General features: G+C 38.9%; 1 protein-coding gene across 3 annotated transcripts in view; it reads left to right on the forward strand.

Moving 5' to 3' along the window:
- Positions 1–20,278, forward strand: part of NALCN (sodium leak channel, non-selective) — a 261,613-nt gene that overhangs the window by 235,487 nt on the left and 5,848 nt on the right. For all 3 annotated transcript variants that reach the window (XM_068163255.1, XM_068163339.1, XM_068163429.1), the window contains 13 exons: positions 1,277–1,397; positions 1,482–1,580; positions 5,860–5,953; positions 6,489–6,595; positions 6,981–7,055; positions 9,993–10,112; positions 11,164–11,232; positions 12,937–13,085; positions 13,733–13,826; positions 14,591–14,723; positions 15,279–15,394; positions 18,097–18,254; positions 19,055–19,205. In XM_068163255.1, the coding sequence (XP_068019356.1) occupies positions 1,277–1,397; positions 1,482–1,580; positions 5,860–5,953; positions 6,489–6,595; positions 6,981–7,055; positions 9,993–10,112; positions 11,164–11,232; positions 12,937–13,085; positions 13,733–13,826; positions 14,591–14,723; positions 15,279–15,394; positions 18,097–18,254; positions 19,055–19,205 (1,486 nt within the window). The remainder of the gene's footprint in view (positions 1–1,276; positions 1,398–1,481; positions 1,581–5,859; positions 5,954–6,488; positions 6,596–6,980; positions 7,056–9,992; positions 10,113–11,163; positions 11,233–12,936; positions 13,086–13,732; positions 13,827–14,590; positions 14,724–15,278; positions 15,395–18,096; positions 18,255–19,054; positions 19,206–20,278) is intronic.

Here is a 20,278-nt window from a genome sequence, read left to right on the forward strand (position 1 = left end):
TAAAACCAGCCTTTACTTTCTGTGGCCATCAGCCATGCCAGCTAGCAGCTTTTTTTAGTTTATTTTTCTTCCAGTGCAGGGAATCCATGCAGTCTATCTGGTGCAGTAGTGCAGTAAAAATTATTTAAGAGCTAACATTATGATTAGCACCTAATGTTTCCCAACACCTGAACAGGCAAAAGCTCTTCTTTTTAATTGTTTACATTTATAAGTTGGTTTTGCAAAGTCAGCTTAACAGCCACAATTATTTTAATTGACTATGTGCATTGACAAAGAATGTACCAGCAGTGGTAGATTCAATAATCAAATAATACACTGTGATTTGAACAGTCAGTGAAACTCTGACATCTGCAGGAGTCTTTGTTTCTGTATGCTTCAGTCAAATTCTTCCTCGAGTAAGCAAATTCAGTCCTCTTCAGCTTGAACCAGAAATAAAGCAAAAACTATCTTAATCAGCATAACTGTAAACTTTGGGGAATATTTTGCTATTGCAGAAAAATGTTTTACTGCAAAGACATTTATGCCACCTGTTGGATGTGTCAGGCCAGATTTTCAAGAGCCAGATGTTAGTAAAGGAACTGCGTATAAGAGAAATCTCTGCATCTGAGATCTCTCTTTTTCACTGTAAAGACTTAATAATTATTCTGGTATACAACCATTTACCTTATAAATTGTGAAAAAATTAACAGAGATGGAGCAATGTCCTATCCTAGCTCAAAGATGGCACTATTAATGTTCAGCTGGAAACATCCTCTTGAATCTCAATTGATACAAAAAGATCAGAGCAGATGGTATAAAAAGGCCAAGAAGATGGAGACCAGTGACAAGTGGTATCCCTCAGGGGTTAGTACTGAGACCAGTGCTGTTTAGCATCTTTGTCAGCAATGTGGACAGTGGAACTTAGTGCAAGTTTGCAGATGACACCAAGCTGTGTGATGACTTGCTGGAGGGAAGGGATGTGATCCAGAGGGACTTGGACAGGCTTGAGAGGTGGGCCCAAGCAAAAAATTGTCTTGGTGAGGAGTGGCTCAAGAGCAATCTCAAGGAGAAGGACTTGGGGTCTGTCACCTGATGAACAGCTCAACATGAGCCTGTATTTATGGCTGTTGCTATTGTTTTCTTATTCTTGAGACAGAACCTTGAATAATATGTTTCAGAAGCTTTCACAGCAACTTTGCAAAGTATTTAAAATATTAGCTGCAATGTGAAAAATCCAGGTAACAGACAGAAATAATTTTATTGCTGAAGTTACACCTGTTTTTATACTGCATTTCAGGGCAAATCCTCGGAATTTTAATTTTGACAATGTGGGGAATGCAATGCTGGCACTATTCGAAGTTCTTTCATTAAAAGGCTGGGTGGAAGTCAGAGATGTTATTATTCATCGTGTTGGGCCGGTAAGGAATCATATCAGAATCGCTGAATTCTACAGCAACAATTTTGATTGGTTTTAACTATTAATGTTATTTTTGTCTATTCAGATCCATGGAATCTATATTCATGTTTTTGTATTTCTTGGCTGCATGATTGGACTGACCCTCTTTGTTGGAGTTGTCATCGCTAATTTCAATGAAAACAAGGTATGGAGTGAATTTTTTTTATTGTGTGGAACTGGTTCTGTAAGAGATCTGACACTGATCTTGCACTGTCTACGTTACCTGGGATGTCTGCCTTTAAGATTGACTTATACATCCTGCAAGTCTCCAAGTAAGTAGCCAGATCCATATGCCCTTCAAAACTCGAGTCTAAGGTGCTAACAATCCATCACATACTCTTTTGAAGCTGTCTGATTTTACTTACAATGCAGCCATGTTGCCAGATGGAGATTGGACCTAAAGCACAATGTACTTATAGATGCTCTACTGGATTTTTATAGTTGCTTTTGCCCCTTCCTGTTAAGCTGTGTAGTATTACTTCTTCTTCAAAAGTGTCAGCTTTATACTGATGAATATAAAGCATTTTTCAGCAAATCTTAAAAAAAAAGAAAGGTAATTTTATTTAAATTGCACATCATTAAAATATTGCTTGAAATGTTAAAATTATTGTAACATTTTTCTTCTGTAACTGTGATGTATTTAGCTATGTATATTTCTGTTGTGTACATTATAGTCCAAGAAACTGTTGAGATGCTGGCTGAGCATTTGTATCATATAAATTGATTCTTCTTCATTCCCTTTACACTTTCTTCATGGATCAGTTTACTCAAAAACCTTTTCGTAGGTATGAGTGTAGGAAAGAAGAAGAAATATCACATTACAGAGGTTGCTTTTAAATAGCTTTTGGTTAGAGCCAATCAAACATCTTTCCTTCACCTTGTTGAGGTATTCTGTATGTGATGTTGAGGGGTGAAGAAATGGTACACTCCTCTTCAGTTTTTCATCTGATACTGAATGTATCTTTGCCACACCTACAGGCATCTACTTTTGGCCACTGCCACAGAAAAAGGGTACTAGAATATCTATTACCTTGTCACTAGTAGTATGACTTTTATTATGCTTTTGTGACAATAAACCAAATCCTACCAAGTGCTGTCAATATCCTAGACAGGGATTTTGCTATTAGTTCCTACTCTTTCCATAGGAGTCACTCACTATATCAAGTTCACTGTGAGAGCCTGTCTCCTGAAAAGGCTTCTTGTGAGATTTCTTTCATAACTTAGGGAGATGTTATAAACTGATAACTTATTATTCATCTGTGTTAGTCAACTCTCAGCTATGGAATAAGGTGATTTTGTTTCAACAAGCATGTTACTTTGGAAGTGATTTATACACTGTTATCAGCAGAAACCTTTCACCAATTTTTTAAGTTTGAAATATGAACAGGAAGAAAATACCCTTAATTATATGTGACTGTAGCAGATTCATATTCCACTCCCTCCTCTTAGACATGGAGCTTTAAAGACAGCTCAAATTCATATGAGAAGTGAAGGTTTGTTTATGTTCCCTGGGGTTCGAGATGAGTGGGAACAGGAAGGTGTGAACATAAGGCTTAGAAGGATTGTGAGCACAGAAGATAACTGAACAGTTCACCTTAACCTCATGAGCTACCAATGTAAATGTGGGAGTCTGAGGTGCAAGACATGGACTAGGCTTCCTGTTATTTTCAGAAAACTATCTGATTCTTTGTCATTCTGGGATTATTTTCTCTGCTTGTACATTTTGCTCAAACTATGGCCACCTTTTCATCTGTCCTCCCTCAATTCCGTATATGAATACAGGGAAAGCCATTGCCTGAACATCTAAAAAGCTAATGACTAGTAACATTTTCCTGGAAATTGCACTGAACAGACACATCATGAAATATTTCTATAGAATTTACATGACACTAAAAATACACTCAGTATAAATAATTTATGTCCTCTGGTTCACCTTCTTCAGTTATTTCTTGGTAACTTCAGGTAGCTGCTGAGACATGTAATGTTTACTTTTTATCTCTTTTTTCATGAATACTTGTTACTTTTTGTGTATTTACTACAGGGGAAAGAAAAAATGTCTTCAGATTTGAGTTGAAAAAATGAGTATGTTAGTTAATTATACATTGGGGGGAGGGAAATCTCAGCCTGATCAATATTCAAGTAGCATGAAGAAGGTTCCAGGAACTAAAAAAAGTGTAAAGTGAGAGTAGCCTAGGGAGAAGAGAGCAAAGTAGTCTACTTCGTGAGACAAGTTGCATCAGCCTAAAACTAGTTACTTGGTCAAGCTATTGATGTTTTAAGTAGATGTTGGCTTTAGAAACTTCATGGCTGATATTCAGGAGTTGTTGAGGGAAGTCAGTTGGACAATTACTGAATAAACTATTTTATATGAGAACAAACAATTTTCAAAAAAAAAGCCCTAAATATTTTCAGATATGCTCTGGTGTTTGTTGTGAGCTCTTAGGGCTGCAGGCATGGAGATGTTGGACTAGAAATTACCACAGGGGCTCTGCGCTGGGTGCTCAACTGTCTCAAGTGACAGGCCAACAGTCCAAAGTGTTCTACCACCCCCTGTTTCACAAACCCTGCCTGTCACTTGTTACAGCTTCTAAGTGACGTGTGTTCAATTGGCAGTGAAGATGTAACTCAAAGTGAAGATTGACTCAAATATTATCTGCCAATTTTGATCTAAACGCAACTCTTCCAGCAGTAGTCCCACTTGTGTGGCTCTGCTCTGTGGTCTCTTTGTAGAGATCCCCCTGGTGGAAGTGGTAGTTTCTAGGCAACAGAATGACTTGACATCACTATTTCTAAATTTTACATTTCTTTTGCCACTTTGTGTCTTGTTTGCAGTGAAAGCTCTCCAGTAATATAAATCAGACATGCTCATTGGGGTCAGTGAGTTTCCTTTTAATTTAAGCATTTCTAAATGGTACAGTACTGTGTCCAGTTCTGGGCACCTCAATTTAAGAAGGACTTTGAGACTCTTGAACATATCCAGAGAAGTGCAATGAGGCTGGTGAGAGGCCTCGAGCATAAGCCCTACAAGGAAAGGCTGAGGGAGCTGGGATTGTTTAGCCTGGAGAAGAGGAGGCTCAGGGGAGACCTTATTGCTCTCTACTACTACCGGAAAGGAGGTTGTAGCCAGGAGGGGGTTGGTCTCTTCTCCAAGGCAATCAGTACCAGAACAAGAGGACACAATCTCAAGCTGTGCCAGGGGAGGTTTAGGCTCGAGGTGAGGAGAAAGTTCTTCACCGAGAGAGTTGTTAGCCTTTGGAATGTGCTGCCCAGGGACGTGGTGGAGTCACTGTCCCTGGAGGTGTTCAAGAGGGGATTGGACATGGCACTTGGTGTCATGGTTTAGTAGTCATGAGGTGTTGGGTGACAGGTTGGACTTGATGATCTTTGAAGTCTTTACCAACCTCATTGATTCTTTGTTTCTATGATTCTAATTTGGACCTGACACAAAGAGTAGACATCCTTACATCTGTCCTATTGTCTGAATGTGTTGGAAGGTGCCCCCTCGCAGAGACGTGGGTCTGTAAAAAGATTATGTCTCTGGAGAAGCAGGAATCCTGACCTTATCAGTTGCACAGCCAGCTGCAGCTCCAGCATCTACATGAGCCAGTGCTAAGGCGAGCCCCAAAGATCACACCAGCCTTCACCCAGCTCAGTGTGACTCTAAGCTGACTGGGGGACTGCCAAGTGTCTGGGAGATAGGCTTGTGATATTTAACTTGAGAAGGTCTCCCTTGTTTTTATAAATCCAGACTCCCTCCATGAGATTTTACAGTTCTCTGAAGTGTTGAGAACCTCATTTTGGTTTTGAAGGTCATTTTAAATTATGTTGAATTACATTTAGGGTTTGCTTGTTTCTTCCTATGTTATGAAAACACACACATTACCATCAACCACTGCCCATCCTAAAAGTGCTTCCTTTGTGGAGAACTGTTGTAGACTCATAGCATACTATTATTCTATTTCAATTACACCCCAAGCAGAAACACTGTGGAGGGTGGTAGCAGTCTCCTGGAGGGCTCATTCTCTGAAAAACTGTAGTGGCACTGACAAGTTGCAGGATTTTCTGCAGCAAAGTCTGGACAAAATCGACCACTCTTTAAAACAGTGCTTCCTGGCAAATGATGTTCAGTCAAATGGAAGACCACCTGCAGTGTTTCACTGTTCACACTGGGCTGCTGCTACAAAGAGCAACAACTGTGCCTGCTGAGTTGAGTCCCAGAAACTCACAGCTAATGCATCCAGACATCCTCTTGAGTAATAGCTGATACTTTAGAGTCCTTTACCCAAACAGTGTATTACTTAAGGAGAGTTGCATACGTAACTTGATGTCAGGCACCAAAGAAAATATTGTTTTTATGTTTACAGCATTAAATGTTCTAATGTTAATGTGGTAAAAGCTTTATGCACTTCTCTTTGTTTAATAAGGGCACAGCTTTGCTGACTGTGGATCAGAGACGATGGGAAGATCTGAAAAGTAGACTGAAGATAGCACAACCTCTTCATCTCCCACCTCGTCCTGGTATCAAAGTTATTTTGATTTTGTTCATGTTCAGCCATAGTGTTCATAATTCCCCAGGAGTCTGCAATTCAAATTAAAATTGTAATCATGAGGCCACTAGGAGGTTGTGCATAAGTTAATGTGGAAACAGGCTCCAGCTATAGATCTCTGCATAAGGCTATTAAAATCAACCCAAAAAAGGTTGTGCTTCAATGATTTTAGGATAAGCCTTAATGAAAAAAATGAATTTCTAAATGAAAAATATTTTCACTTGGCTGTTAATGATATGAATAGAATGTATTAACCTGATAGCAGTTGAATGATGCACTTGCCCTACAAGTACCAAAGCCTTCATGAAACATGGGTGTCCAGTATTCAAAATTATGCGATCAGAAGCCCTATTTGATATGGAAAATTGTAACAGGAAATTAGAAATGTGTTTTGAAACTCATGAAGGATTATTTGGCCACTAGTGAACATAGAAATTATGTCAAGAAATAGGGGGAAAATATCACTGTGTATTTTCACTTTCCTCCTCATACTCTTTCTTTTTCAGATAACGATGGCTTTAGAGCTAAGATGTATGATATAACTCAGCATCCATTTTTTAAGAGAACTATTGCTGTACTTGTTCTGGCCCAGTCTGTGTTGTTATCAGTCAAGGTAATTATGTTTCTTTTAACCATTTCATTTTAGTAGTACAGATGTGTTGCACGTTCCCTAATCCAAATTAATGATCAGTTGATCCATTACTGTGATGACAGTAGGAAAACAGGACGTCTAAATACAGCAGCTTCAGTTGGCAGAGATCACTGTAGATTAATTGTATCTTGTGAAGCTGAGTCAATGTCTGCTTTTTTACAGCTGAGTCCACTATTTTTAATTTCCAGTTAATCTGTAAATCCATGAGAAAACACAACAAGCTGCCATTTGTTTTAGAGTATATTTATTCATTAGCAAAGTCTTCAAGAGTAGTTAAGGTAACAAAGAGGCATTTATTTCTGTTTAACAGCTACTCCTCTATGAACAAATTTTGTTTGCATTTCAGTGGGATGCTGCAGATCCAGTGACTGTGCCTTTAGCAACGATGTCTGTTGTTTTCACCTTCATTTTTGTCCTTGAGGTAATCTTTTCTATGACTTCCTGAAATTAAGACTAGTTGGGATATTATCTCATTCTTCACTATAGTTTCATTTCTGAACATGTACTTTTGAAGCTCTCCATGTAATTTATCTTTAAACATGTACGATAGGAATAAACTTCTAATTTTTTATAGTCATACCTCTCCACCAGCTTGAGTTTGTGTCCTTTTATATATATTCATCTCTGAGCATTTCAACATGTGTTTCAGTGAACCCAGTGAGTGCAGAGTGCAGAACGTTTAATCAGAGTGCAGAGCATCTCTGATTACATTCACTCTGTACAACACAAGTCCTGTGTAGTATCACAGAACTTCTGCTCAATCTATTTATATTTTGCCTGGTGTGTTAATTCTCACTATTCTGTAGCTGTCACACCATCAAGCCTCTCTCAGTTTTGTTTTGTTGGGCTTTTTAAGCATTGCATTTTATTTTAATACTATGTAATAAGCTATGTCAAATTTCTGAATTGTATAATATTTTGATGCAGTTCTGAATCCTATGTGGTAATTGTTCTCCATGATTTTCTAATCATCAGCAGAACCACCTGTGCAAGGCATAATTAGTCTGTTTTCGTAAGGTTGGAATCCAAGGACTTAAACATATTTTTACAAGCACATATTTTTGATGCATAAGGATAGCTGTAGTGTAAAACTGCACACATTTATGAGGTTTAAGAAGATGTTTCCTCTGTGGTTAGATTAGTTAGTAATTCTTTTATAACTTTGTGACTGGGTATTTTTCTTTTCAGTTCCCTCTGAATAGCCAATACTGACCACTATCAGAAATATGGTAGTAGAATACATTTTCTACTGCCCTAATCCAATATGACAGTTCCTGTGTTCCAGTGATAGGTTTTGCCAGCAGTGATGAATAAACAATGAAGTGAATACCTTGTAGGAGCTGCAGCTAGAGTATGTCCGTGTTGTTGCTTCTTTTTTCCCTACCCAGGAGAAATCCATATCTCTTGAGAGACTGAACAAACACAGAAAAGTTTGATTTGTATCATACACAGGCAGGTTTTAATTTACCTACTAACCATGTCTTTAGAAATACTTATTTCTCTTAGACTGCCAAGGGAAACAAATACACTTCTAGAATTTCAAAGGAACTTTGTCAGAGTCAGAACCAAAAAACAATTGTTGACAGTCTCAATGGGCAAGCTATCACACTGTGAGTTCATGCAATTTGTGCAGAGAGGGAGCAGCTTTCTGCCCAAGATCTTCCTTGATGCAGTGCACTCTGGTTTCAAGAGTCTGCTCTGTACATGGTCTGCTGCCACTGGCGTGGTCCATAAGGAAGGCCACAGCTTTCTGCTTAGGTAATGGCCATGTGTGCAGTCTAAAGACTTCTGATTTAGTTTTAAACCTCTACTACTCACATCAGAGTGTGTGGTACAGAAGAACAGGAACAATTCAGAGATCTCACTTTTGTTACCACACTGATGATCACAGAATAAAGTGAGATATGATTATTTTTCATTTGCATATTATAGTATTCAGTTCAAGATTATAGACACCTGAACTTAGGTGTCTTAATACTGCAAGTGAGGGAAGTGTTTAAGCTCTCACTGTGAGAAAGGGAGATATACAGTGAGATTCAGTGGCCTAAATAACTGAAGGCATTAAAAAAAAAAAAAAAAAAAAAAAAGCCACACAAAAAACCTTTTCTAGGTACCCTAGCTGATCTCCTCTTACCTCTGCTAGCTGCTGCAGAAGGGTAAGGATGTTTGCAGGTCTTTTGTAATCCCTGCCAACCCCTGTATTTATCTCCAATATTCTAGGGCATGTCAACTGATCGGATAGAAGAAGGCAGGATGCCTCCAGGTGCCTCCAATGATAAGGATTCAGAGACCATGTTTTTAATTTTATAGTCAGACTTCAGAAAAGAATATATGGGAAAAAAATCTATCTGGAAAATCAGCCTTTTAGCTCAATGTAATGTCCTCTTATATATGGTTTAGCTTTCAGAAATGTAAAGAATAGTGCAAAATAACAGTGTGGCAAGGTGGGATGGAAAAAGTAATGTAACGAATGCCTGACATTTATAGCCTTTATATAATAGCACGTGACTTGCTTTGAGGTTTCATACAAATGGTATATGAGAAACTTTACAGTGTTCCCTCTACATCCATCACCCTACCTCAATACCTCTTAGCTATTGTAACTATTTCTCATCAGTATCTATTCTTAAGCTTCCTGTCTGTGCTGCTGTTACCTCTACTGGAAATGTCAAGCACTTTGGCTGCTATCTTTTACTAGATACATTGTTAAATGTGCTGCCTTTTCTGTTCTGTACTGTCTTCTTTTATATGCTGCTGAGTACAGTAGGTGCTGAGTACAGACTATTCCTTAAAGCAAGAGATATTTGCAATATGAGGAAGCTTCTCAATGAATCTGAGCTATAGGTGCTACAGAACACAATTATTTGCTTGAGTTCAAATGTGATGAATTTAGCATGCTTACAGACAGTTAGCTAGTTAGGATGATAATACTTCTAGCTACTTATTATTGATACAATAATTTTCTCATTTCTTGATTTGCATAACTCTTGAGAAACGTTAAGCCAACATTCACCGAGTCAATGTGTATGTTAAACATTCATTTTGTCATAAACCGTCAGTTTGTCAGCTGCACTCTTTCCCTCAATACTTGATGGGGAGAGAGACATTTCCAGAATATGCTTCATTGCCAGGTTTTGATCATCTGTGGTCTTCCACAAGTACATTTTCCTCCATCTAGGGGAAGCTTGTATGATCCCCCTAGTCCAGCAGCCTAACTGGCCCACACAGGAGCAGTTAGTTCAAATGAAACCTGCCCTTGATTGTATTAAACTATTTCTTAAGATGAACTCACCAAACGTTTTTGTAGTAAGAAATAACTATTTCTTTAGTACAATGGAGAAACTGCTTTCATCCATAGGTCACAATGAAGATTATTGCCATGTCACCATCTGGCTTCTGGCAAAGCAGAAGAAATCGGTATGACCTCTTGGTGACATCTCTTGGAGTTATATGGGTGATACTTCACTTTGCCTTACTGGTAAGATTTACAAAATGCAGTGCCAGTGATTAAGCTTAATTTTGTCTGTTAAGCACCAGCAGTACAATCACTGCTATTCACCCAGACGAAGCCTTGGAAGTTTAGTAAGTCTGAAATATGGCTGAAGCAAATGGAGCTTGATGCTAAGAAGAAGGAGTCTTTCTTATGGCCGATGATCAAATACAAAAGTTGCCTTACTGTATAGATAGAGTCTGTAAATGTAGAAAACAGAAGTCTTTAGGAGTGATGTGATTGAGGAAAGTAAAGAATTTGAAGTGACTTAGAGCTCTTGTCAACAGCAATTTCATGAGCATCAAGGAAGAAAGAGAAAACTCACAGAATTCAGGCAGAAGCAGGAGACTGGAAGAAGGCATAGATTCAAAATTACTAAACATACAATCTGTCCCAAACACAGCAGCAATTCTTGACTTCGGGGTTTGGTTAAGAGGTGATGTTTAATATAAAAAGGCATAGAAGAGAGGGAAGGAAATCATCTGTCCCTCCATCCCACCCTAGTTTTTTTAATTTGCATACATCTGTGGTTCCCTTATTTACAAGGGAAGGAGAAAGAATAGTTGATACTTGTCATCAGTCCCAAGATGTCAATATCACAACCTTACAATGGCTGCAGGCTTCTCTTTTGTCTGCCCCATGCTCTGAAGGAAAACCTGTCTTGTGTGACTTTGCCCTGACATTAACAATTTGCTCCATAACAGTGAGTGGCTTGGAAGGCCTGAGGAGCTTCCATAAGCCAGCAGTTGTCTAGACAAGTAGGCTGGTGCTACTGAACATATTTACAGCCCAACTAATAGATTTGATGGTTTCTTTGTTATATATGTGAGGAGGTTGGATTAGTGCTTTTGAAGTGGTAGAGCATCTTCTGTTAGTTTCTTGCTGCTCCACCATTATTGAAATATTGGTGCTACTAGTTTATGATTTATCTTATTACATATGGAAACTGCCCTACATTATTATTAAAAGACCATTTGTCGTGATCTTCCATGAGATCCCTGGGGGACAATGTATTAAATCTTACATATTTCTGTTCCAGAATGCCTACACGTACATGATGGGGGCATGTGTAATTGTCTTCAGGTTTTTCTCAATTTGTGGCAAGCACGTAAGTATAAATTAGGAACTACAACCACTGCAGTGCTCATAAATAGCTTGAAGAAGGAGCTGCCAAACAAAAGGAGACTTCAAGCAGCAGTTTCCAATTTTATGTATACTGTGTAATAATACAATATTATAGTTACTGGAAAAACTTCATTTCTTGCCAAAAAATGTGCAATTTCAGTAACACACAGTATTTTAAAAATGGTTTCTAAAACTCTTAACATGCATTGTGCTCCTCTCAGTTCTTTCCATTTCACCCTGGGGTGATGTGCATGCTATTTATCTATTTTCTTTGCAAGACTAATGGAGTGGTGGTTAATGCACTCACCTTGTTATGACAGTGCTCTCTTAGAGAAGTTTCTTCCTCCAGGTTGCAGGTCTGAGTCTTGGGTGTCTACAGTGTATGTCTTACCATTGTAAAGGATTTATGTTTAAGTTTAAAATATATTAGGCCAAGATATTCTTCTGGAAACATTGACATGGCAACAAAGAAAGTCACTTCTAAACTTTAAATTTCTTTTGTGTTTGCATTTTTTTCTGGTGTAATTGTGGGTAGGCTGACAGAATAAGCATGGGCAGAGATCAAACACATTTGTTTAACAAGTGCTGAAACTGCGTCCTCTTTCTGTAGAACTTCTTAGACTATCCAAACATTTTCTGTGAAGTTGCACATATTAAAGTAAATGTGATGAGAAGACTGCTGTACTAGGTTGCTGGGGTTAAGAACAGTAAGTCAGAAGGTTTGTTCAGTAAAGATAAAAAGTTTTTTTTCAATCAATCTGCACAGACCCTGTAGAGCCTTGGAAGTCAAAGGGAAAATCCTTGTTTCTCCTGTGCAGCCAGACCAAGTGATTGCCTTCAAAGCTTTCTCAATAGTTCCAAAGTTTTGTCAAGGTTTTAACCTAGTCATCTATGCTTTCCCATTTGAGGCTGTACCAGTTTCACCAATTTATCTGTTGTGATGCAGTGTGGTGACTGGAAGTCAACAGGAGTTATCATCTGTGCACAATTCTATAGAAAACTGCAACCCTCTAGTAACTTTACATAGCATCCAAAGTGGTTAAGCGTGTTAGGACAATCTAAGGCAATAACTTTACCAAGAATAAAATGTACAGTATGCATGCATGAGAAAGTTGTACTTATTAGCTAGGCCTACAGCATATGTAAGTTCCAAAATCATACTTCGTAAGATCTTTGACCAACATGCCTGAGAAATTACTAGTTTAATAAAGCTGTGCTCATCTTAAAGAAAACCACTTCTCTATACATCAAGCCATTCCTTTAGATGGGCTGCAGTTCCTGTGGTTTCAACCTAACACCATATTCAGATACTACCCCACTGTTCATGCAATGCTAGTTTTGATACTTCTGGAGTATACTGATCTTAGAATATCATAAGAAGGTTGTGCTGTATTATTTCTGCATTAATGTACACTGTATAATCCTGTATATACTCTTTGAATAGCAACATCTTGCAAATTAGGCAGGTATGCTGATCTCTTGAATAAGTAAAAAGCACACTAAATTTCAGAGGAAGGTGCAAAATGTTCAATTCTAATCAGGTTCATAATGTACCATTTCTCTTGGCTCATCCATTAACGTGTACGTATAAAGAATTCATTGTCAAAATGGCAGGTGCAATACCTCTCATCTTTTATCTCTGCTTTCCTGAATGGCATCATGGATTGCTTTTTCTTTGTCCCTCCAGGTGACACTAAAAATGTTACTCCTGACTGTGGTTGTCAGCATGTACAAGAGTTTTTTCATCATAGTGGGAATGTTCTTACTACTTCTTTGTTATGCTTTTGCTGGAGTAGTTTTATTTGGTACTGTGAAATATGGAGAGAACATCAACAGGTACAGCATGTACTTATAAATCATAGGGATGTTCTTTAAACAGCCCAAAACAAATCACATTCTTCTAGAGACAATTTCATCCATGGTAAAAACCAGACAGGGTCTAGCTGAAGAGCTCTAAACATAGTTTTTGATAGGAGATACTGAGCCATCTTTACAGTCCTTGTGCATTGGACCAAATGACACCTAATGATCCATCCAAGAGCAGACTGAGAGCTGCTCTTCATTATGTCAGCTGGAATATGCTTTGTAGCAGCACCGTGCAAGCTGCAAGCTGTTTAAACAGTGTGCCTGCAGCACCTTGTTGGCATCACTTGGAAACAGTACCAGGCTGATATAGAAAGGGGACAGTTCTGTGAACTGATTGTTAACTGAATATATCATCAGGAAGAGAAAGGAGACAGGAGATGGCATCTGGCCTTGACTTTGCATTAGCTCTTTTATAAAATGAGCCAAAATTCTCAGGCCTGTGTCAAGCTAAAGTTCAGTTACTATATCTTGTCATGGAGTAAATAATTCAATGAGCTCATTCAAATAATACTTTAAAATAGTAGAACAGAAGAAAATGGAAAGTATTTGCATTTTTTCTTGCCAATGTTTTAGTTCTGGAACTTGAAATTATTTCTCTCTCTCAATCTTTAAAACAGGCATGCAAATTTTTCATCTGCTGGCAAGGCTATTACTGTACTCTTCAGAATAGTTACAGGAGAAGACTGGAACAAAATTATGCATGACTGCATGGTAAGTACGATGCTGTTATAGACAGAGAAGTCAAGAAACAGGAGACACTGTTGCGTCTCCCAGTATTTCCAGTATCTTAGTCTTATACGAGTAGTGTTATGATTGTCTTTATCACTTCAAGACATATAAGTGCTCACTAAACCTCAGAACATAACACACACTAAATATTCCAATCACACACTGACATTTTAATATTTAATGGGACTGGCCATTACATGATTTAAAAACAAAAATAAAAAGATGTTTTAGAAATCAGAAGTGCAGTAGCTCACTTTGACTGAGGCAAGGCAAGTTTTCAGATTAACTTTGGCTTTAACATCTGTGCTTTGGCTTGTTCCATGTGAATGGTAGCCTTAATGACCTCAAAAGTTGTCCCTGAATCATTTCATTTTGCCCAAGTAAATTTCTGTCTGTGGTTACCATTGTGATGAAAATCATATTCCCTTTTTAAAAATTAATGATCAGGGAAGCTTTTTGAAAAACACTACATTTCAGAGCACCAAGTGGTTTCTTTGTAGTGGTTTAATGCACAATGTGCCTTTTGTGTGTGATAGTGAAGCCTACAACTTGGCCTTTTTTGTCATACCTCTTGTTTTCTGATTTCTAACTACTAAAGGAATGACAGAAAACTGCCCACAATAATTCCTGTCAGTATTGTTCCCTAACTGGGAAGCCTTACAGAAATTGTATGTATTGCATCGATTGCAGAGAAATTAAGAATATGTTTTAATTATTGATTGACTTTGTTTTCTTTTGTTTTGAAGGTTCAGCCTCCATTTTGTACACCAGATAACAGCACCTACTGGAAAACGGACTGTGGAAATTATGCTGGTGCTCTTATGTATTTCTGTTCTTTTTACGTCATCATTGCATATATCATGCTAAATTTGCTTGTTGGTGAGTGAAAATATGCAATAATAACATAAAGGTCCATCTTGACAATTAGTATATTAGACATGAGTCTGTTGCGCAATTAGGTATGTGGTTACCATGTGCCTTTACTGTTACCTTATAATCCTGTGACAGTTTTGATACTTCTCTGGTGCAGTATATGCTAAAACAGGAATCATGGAAATTAAAGGGATTTTTTAATGATGAGATGTGTTGTTTTTGTATAGTTACCCTAAAAAAATAGTATTTTCTGAGCTTTCCCTTCCCCAGTAAATTCCTTAGGAATTCACCTAATTGATTTAGAAGATGTTAGATTAGTCATCACACCAGCATTTAAGATATCTCATTTAAAAAAGTGAGCACAGTGAATACTGACATAGCATGACCCTATATATATATATATAAAACCCATTCCATATCTTTGTTTGAATATACAGCTAAAGGCATTTAAACAACTGAATTCATATTCTATTAAAATTCATTGTTGCTTGTAGATGTTAACTAGTTAGAAAGTGACTAAAGTCTTTCTTTATGGTGTATTTTGGTTTTGTGGTTTTTCAGCTATCATTGTGGAGAATTTCTCATTGTTTTACTCAACTGAAGAAGACCAACTTTTAAGTTATAACGACCTTAGGCATTTTCAAATTATATGGAACATGGTTGATGACAAAAGAGAGGTAAGAAACTGATAATGAGCACGGAAATCCAGTGTATTTACATTACAAATGTAGATGGTCAACACAATAGCATCTTCCCTCCTGGCTCCCTGGGAGTTGTTCCCTTGGAAGTTGACAGACTCACATCCATTTATGTCTGATCTTCAGAAAGGCTTTCATGTTGTTTTGTCTCTGTCTCCCATAAGATCCTCACAGAAAAACTGATGGAAGAGTAGCTGATATAGCAGAGGGTCATGCAGCCACTCAGAAGGACCTAAATAGTCCGGAGAAGTGGGATGATAGGAACCTCATGTGGTTCAATGAGGGCAAGTACAAAGTCTTGCAGCTAGGGAAGAACAATCCTCTGCACCAGTATATGCTGGAGGCTAACCAGCTAGAAAACAGCATGGCAGAGAAGAACCTGCTGTCCTGGGGGACAGCAAATTGAAGATGAGCTAGCAGTGCCCTGGTGACAGAGAGGGCTAATGGTATCCTGAGCTGCGTTAAGCCAAGTATTGCCAGCAGGCAAAGAGAAAGGATCCTTCTCCTCTACTCAGCCCTGGTGAGGCCACACCTCAAGTCCTGGGTCCATTTCTGGGCTGCTCTGTACAACAGAGATGTAGATATACTGGAAAGAGTCCATCAAAGCACTATGAAGATGATGAAGGGATGTAATAAAATATATATTTATATATGTTATATTTCCTTACAAAGTGTATTTACAGATTCTGTTATTGGGTTGTGGGTATTACATTCCACATATAGAGACAGTTAAACAATTTAAGCACAAATCTGAGAATTTCCAACACAGTGATTCAAATTGGAAATAAAGGTGCCGCAATCTGCAGTTTCCCACAAAGGCAGTTCTGTAGAAGATTAGCCAGGGACTCACGGCTTGCTCCCCTGTCCAGTATCTTCTCAGATGCTGGAAGTGGCTCTTGGCTCGGAGAGGGCTGTAAAGGGCTTCTGTTCTCCCATGCCCAGTTCACGGTCTGGAGCTTTTCCTTGGCTTGAAGAGGGCTAAATGGACTCACTTATGTGCTCCATTGCCAGGCTGTAGCCTTTTTGTGGCTCTTCTAGAGATTCAGTTCTCTTGTGGCTTTTCCCCTTTCTGCCTCTGGTGCAGGGCTCTCAGAGTATTGGCTGTCTTGGTCCAGGTGTAGTTTACCTGCTAGGACTAGCCCTTCAGCTGCAACTCCAGCAGCATTTGGCTCTTGTTGCTTTCTGGGTGAGAACAAGGCAAATTGCCTACCATCTCAGCTGGTTTAAATACTGACTGAAGACTATTTAATACCTGTTGGTAACAGAGAGACCTGATAGCTGAACCTATATAATGCATATCCAAACATGGCCAGGGGCACACACAGTTTGCAGGTGTGTTACAAGGTTAGTTACACTTGCTGCACATTTAGCTAGACCACCTGGACTCCAGAAAATGTCCAGGTTTGCTTAGCCCATTGTCTGGGTTAGGGCATGTTTTGGGGCTTGTCGCTCCAGGACCAGGGACCATAGCATGTCTCCTAGGAGGCAAGACTGAAACACCTGGGGCAGTTCAGAAGGCTCAGGGGTATCTCCTGAAGGGAGAGTGTAGAGGCAGGAGCCGGGCTTTTTTCAGTGATGCCCAGTGACAGTATCAGAGACAATGTGCACATATGGAAACACAGAAGGTTGCCTCTGAGCATCAGGAAAGACTTTCTCACAATGGGGGTGACTGAGAACTGACATGTTACCCAGGGAGGGTGTGGAGTCTCCATCATTGGAGACAGTCAGAAGCCACCTGGACACGATACCAGAAAACTGGCTTTGGAAGGTCCTGCTTAATTAAGCAGAGGGAGTTGGACAAGGTGACCTTCCAACCTCAAGAACTCTGTGGTTCTGGGATGAGAAGAGCATCTGGGAGTCTCAGCTGTTCAGGAGCCCACACAAGCTGAATGACTGAAGACATCACTAGGATTTTAAAATTAACACCATTACAGGAAATTGGTTGCTTGTATTTGGTGTGTGGCTGTGTTGGAGGTGGAAGCTGCTGTCTGTACTGGTAGAGGTGGTGAGTTCTGCATCCGTCATGCTCCACGCTGACAGCATCTCTCTGATATGGAACAAGACATTACAGCAAAAGTAGTTCCAATCAGGCTCGTTTAGCAGAGCAAAATTTTTAAAGAGTATGGGTGCCACCATTTTGGAGATAAATACTTTCAGTCCTGATTTTGTAATGGCATATCAAAATCATTGTCACAAAACTAGGTTGACTTTTAGAGCAGAAGACCTTTGAAAAGCCAGTAAGCTCCCAACACTCTCCTGTCAAAGATGCTGAGAAGAGGGGACAGGTTTACAGCCAGGCATAGGCCTGACTGTAAATGGTTTAAGTGTAGTTTAATTTCAGTTTTTCAAAGGCAGTTATTTGGGCATGCAGTTCTCATTATAAATTAATGCAAATGAAGAAACTAAATCCCCAAGCAATTTTGACAATTTCTGGCAAAATTAAAAGCACAGATTCTCATTGTATCAGTAAAAGAACCACAAAGACCTCTGTAAATGTGCTGAAGACCTAGGTGGCTGCATCTATATATTCTTCTGTAATGTATTCCCAGTGACTTAAATAGGCCAGAGTTTGACACAGAGTCTTCAGAGAAATAGTGTTTCTCTCACTGATCAAGTCAAATGTCTGAGCTGGTTGTTAGCTCACAGTAATAATTTACCATCTATTATGCTATGTTACCCAGGGAGTAATCCCTACTTTCCGAGTGAAATTTCTGCTGAGACTTCTGCGGGGCAGGCTGGAGGTGGATCTTGACAAAGACAAGCTGCTGTTCAAGCACATGTGCTACGAAATGGAACGGCTCCATAATGGTGGTGATGTCACTTTCCATGACGTGCTCAGGTACTCTTGAGATATTAGAATAGAGTAGAGTAGAGCAGAATAGAATAGACCAGACCAGGTTGGAAGAGACCTTTGAGATCATTGCGTCCAACCTATTAACCAACCCACCTAATCAACTAACCCATGCAACCAAGCACCCATATTCTCTAAATCTGTATGAGTGTAATGGCCTGTAGATCTCTCCAGGCTAACAGATGTTCATTAGGCACAGGAAAAGTCAAGATTTGTAGCCACAGAGGAACTGCTGTTTTAAATGGGATGCAAAAATTAGATTTCCCCTTTTCCTGCAAAAAATATTAGTGATGGAAAGCACAGGTCATAGGGAATCAGCTGTAAGTCATTTCAATGTTTTCATTGGAAACAGTTTGTCATAAACAGCAATCAGGTGTTGTTCCTATATCCCAAGTGATGAAACATTATCCCCACATGTAGCAACATGACGGTGAATCTGACTGGAAATAAACCAGAAATGGATGTCTTATCTGAGTATAAAATCTCTGGGGAAAGAAAAAAAAAAAGTAATCAACAGAAATGCCCTACTTGCTTACAGCTCAGTAACTTACCTGTGTTGGATAGCTAAAGGCAGGTGATAAGGACTTCATTTGTTTTGAGTGCCACAAGTCTGTTCTGGAATCATAAAAACATTTTTTGGCTTCAAATGAAACTTTATTGAACACACCTGAATTATGTATTGTTTCACTCAGATCTTAAGTGTGAGTTTTGATCTTCTAAATTAAAAAGTAAGGCCACCAGAATCTAAAAAGGAAAAAAAATAATTAAAAAATCAATGTTTCTTCTAGTATGCTTTCATACAGATCTGTTGATATCAGAAAAAGTCTTCAACTGGAAGAGCTGCTTGCTAGGGAACAACTGGAATATACCATAGAAGAGGAAGTGGCCAAACAGACCATACGCATGTGGCTGAAGAAGTGCTTAAAGCGAATCAGAGCAGTAAGTAAAGCTAAACCAGGATCTAAGCGCATGCAGAAATTGTATTGATCAACAATGCTGGAATTGTCTGTCACTATGCGTCACTGACTCTGGACTCACAATATTTATGTGAAGAAGTACCTAGCAGTTTCTAACTCAGGAAGGAAAAAAAGGAGGTGTGTTACAGCTCACTTGACAGTGCTACAAAAATAAGCATCTTTTGAAGGCAAAAACTGTCTGCCTGCCAAAACTTTATCTGCCTTTTCAATACAGCAGCAATATGCATGTACGCAGACCAAAGTCACAGGAATAAAATAAAAACAGTGCCATTTAATGAAACCCCATATGCCTAGTCTTTGCTCTCAGAATGTAATTGTATAATTTCCTTGCCTCTGCTGGCAGAAGGTACTATGATCAGTCACCAGCAGATGACTCTTCAAATGGAGCCCATATCAAGATAGATCATTTGAATGAGCCACTATGGTAACTATGAGTGCCAATGAGCAGTCTGTACATGTAAATCAGGTACATGAACTATAGCACACAGTAGCTGTGTTTATGGCAGTAAAATAAAGCGGAGCCAAAGCGCTCGCTCAGGACTGGGATGGGGTCAGCCATACTCATTTGCATGTTCCTCAGCACAGTTTTGACCCATGCATACTCATGTTCTACCAAACCACTCCTGTAGGAGCATCGCTGGCCCCCATATATAGGTCAAGGTGGGAACTACTTCGAGTAGGCAGTGGTTGAAGTTGTCTTGTGTGGTAGAGGGAACATTGGCCCAGTTATGCAAGTGCTTGCCTGGTACTTGGTTTTAATACTGTAGGAAATTCTAATCTGTTTAATTTACTAGTGTTGACCTAGCTAGTGCTTCTGAATTCTGTTTACCCAGTACTACTAGGTTTTGCAGTTATTCTTTTGTGGTCTTCCAAAGCCAACTCATCTTTTTCTTTTATATATAAAGTTACAATCTTGTCGTCCTGATAACTTACTTTTCAGTGATTGTAGCGCTAAGTCCAGGTTTTGATGGATATTTTTTTTTTTCATGAAAGTTTACTTCTTTTGAGTGGAGGTTTTTCCACAGAGATCTGTGA

The sequence above is a fragment of the Melanerpes formicivorus genome, unplaced genomic scaffold (assembly GCF_026170545.1).
Source record: "Melanerpes formicivorus ecotype bairdi unplaced genomic scaffold, bMelFor1.0.p_v2 SCAF_1, whole genome shotgun sequence".
Lineage (NCBI taxonomy): Eukaryota > Metazoa > Chordata > Aves > Piciformes > Picidae > Melanerpes > Melanerpes formicivorus.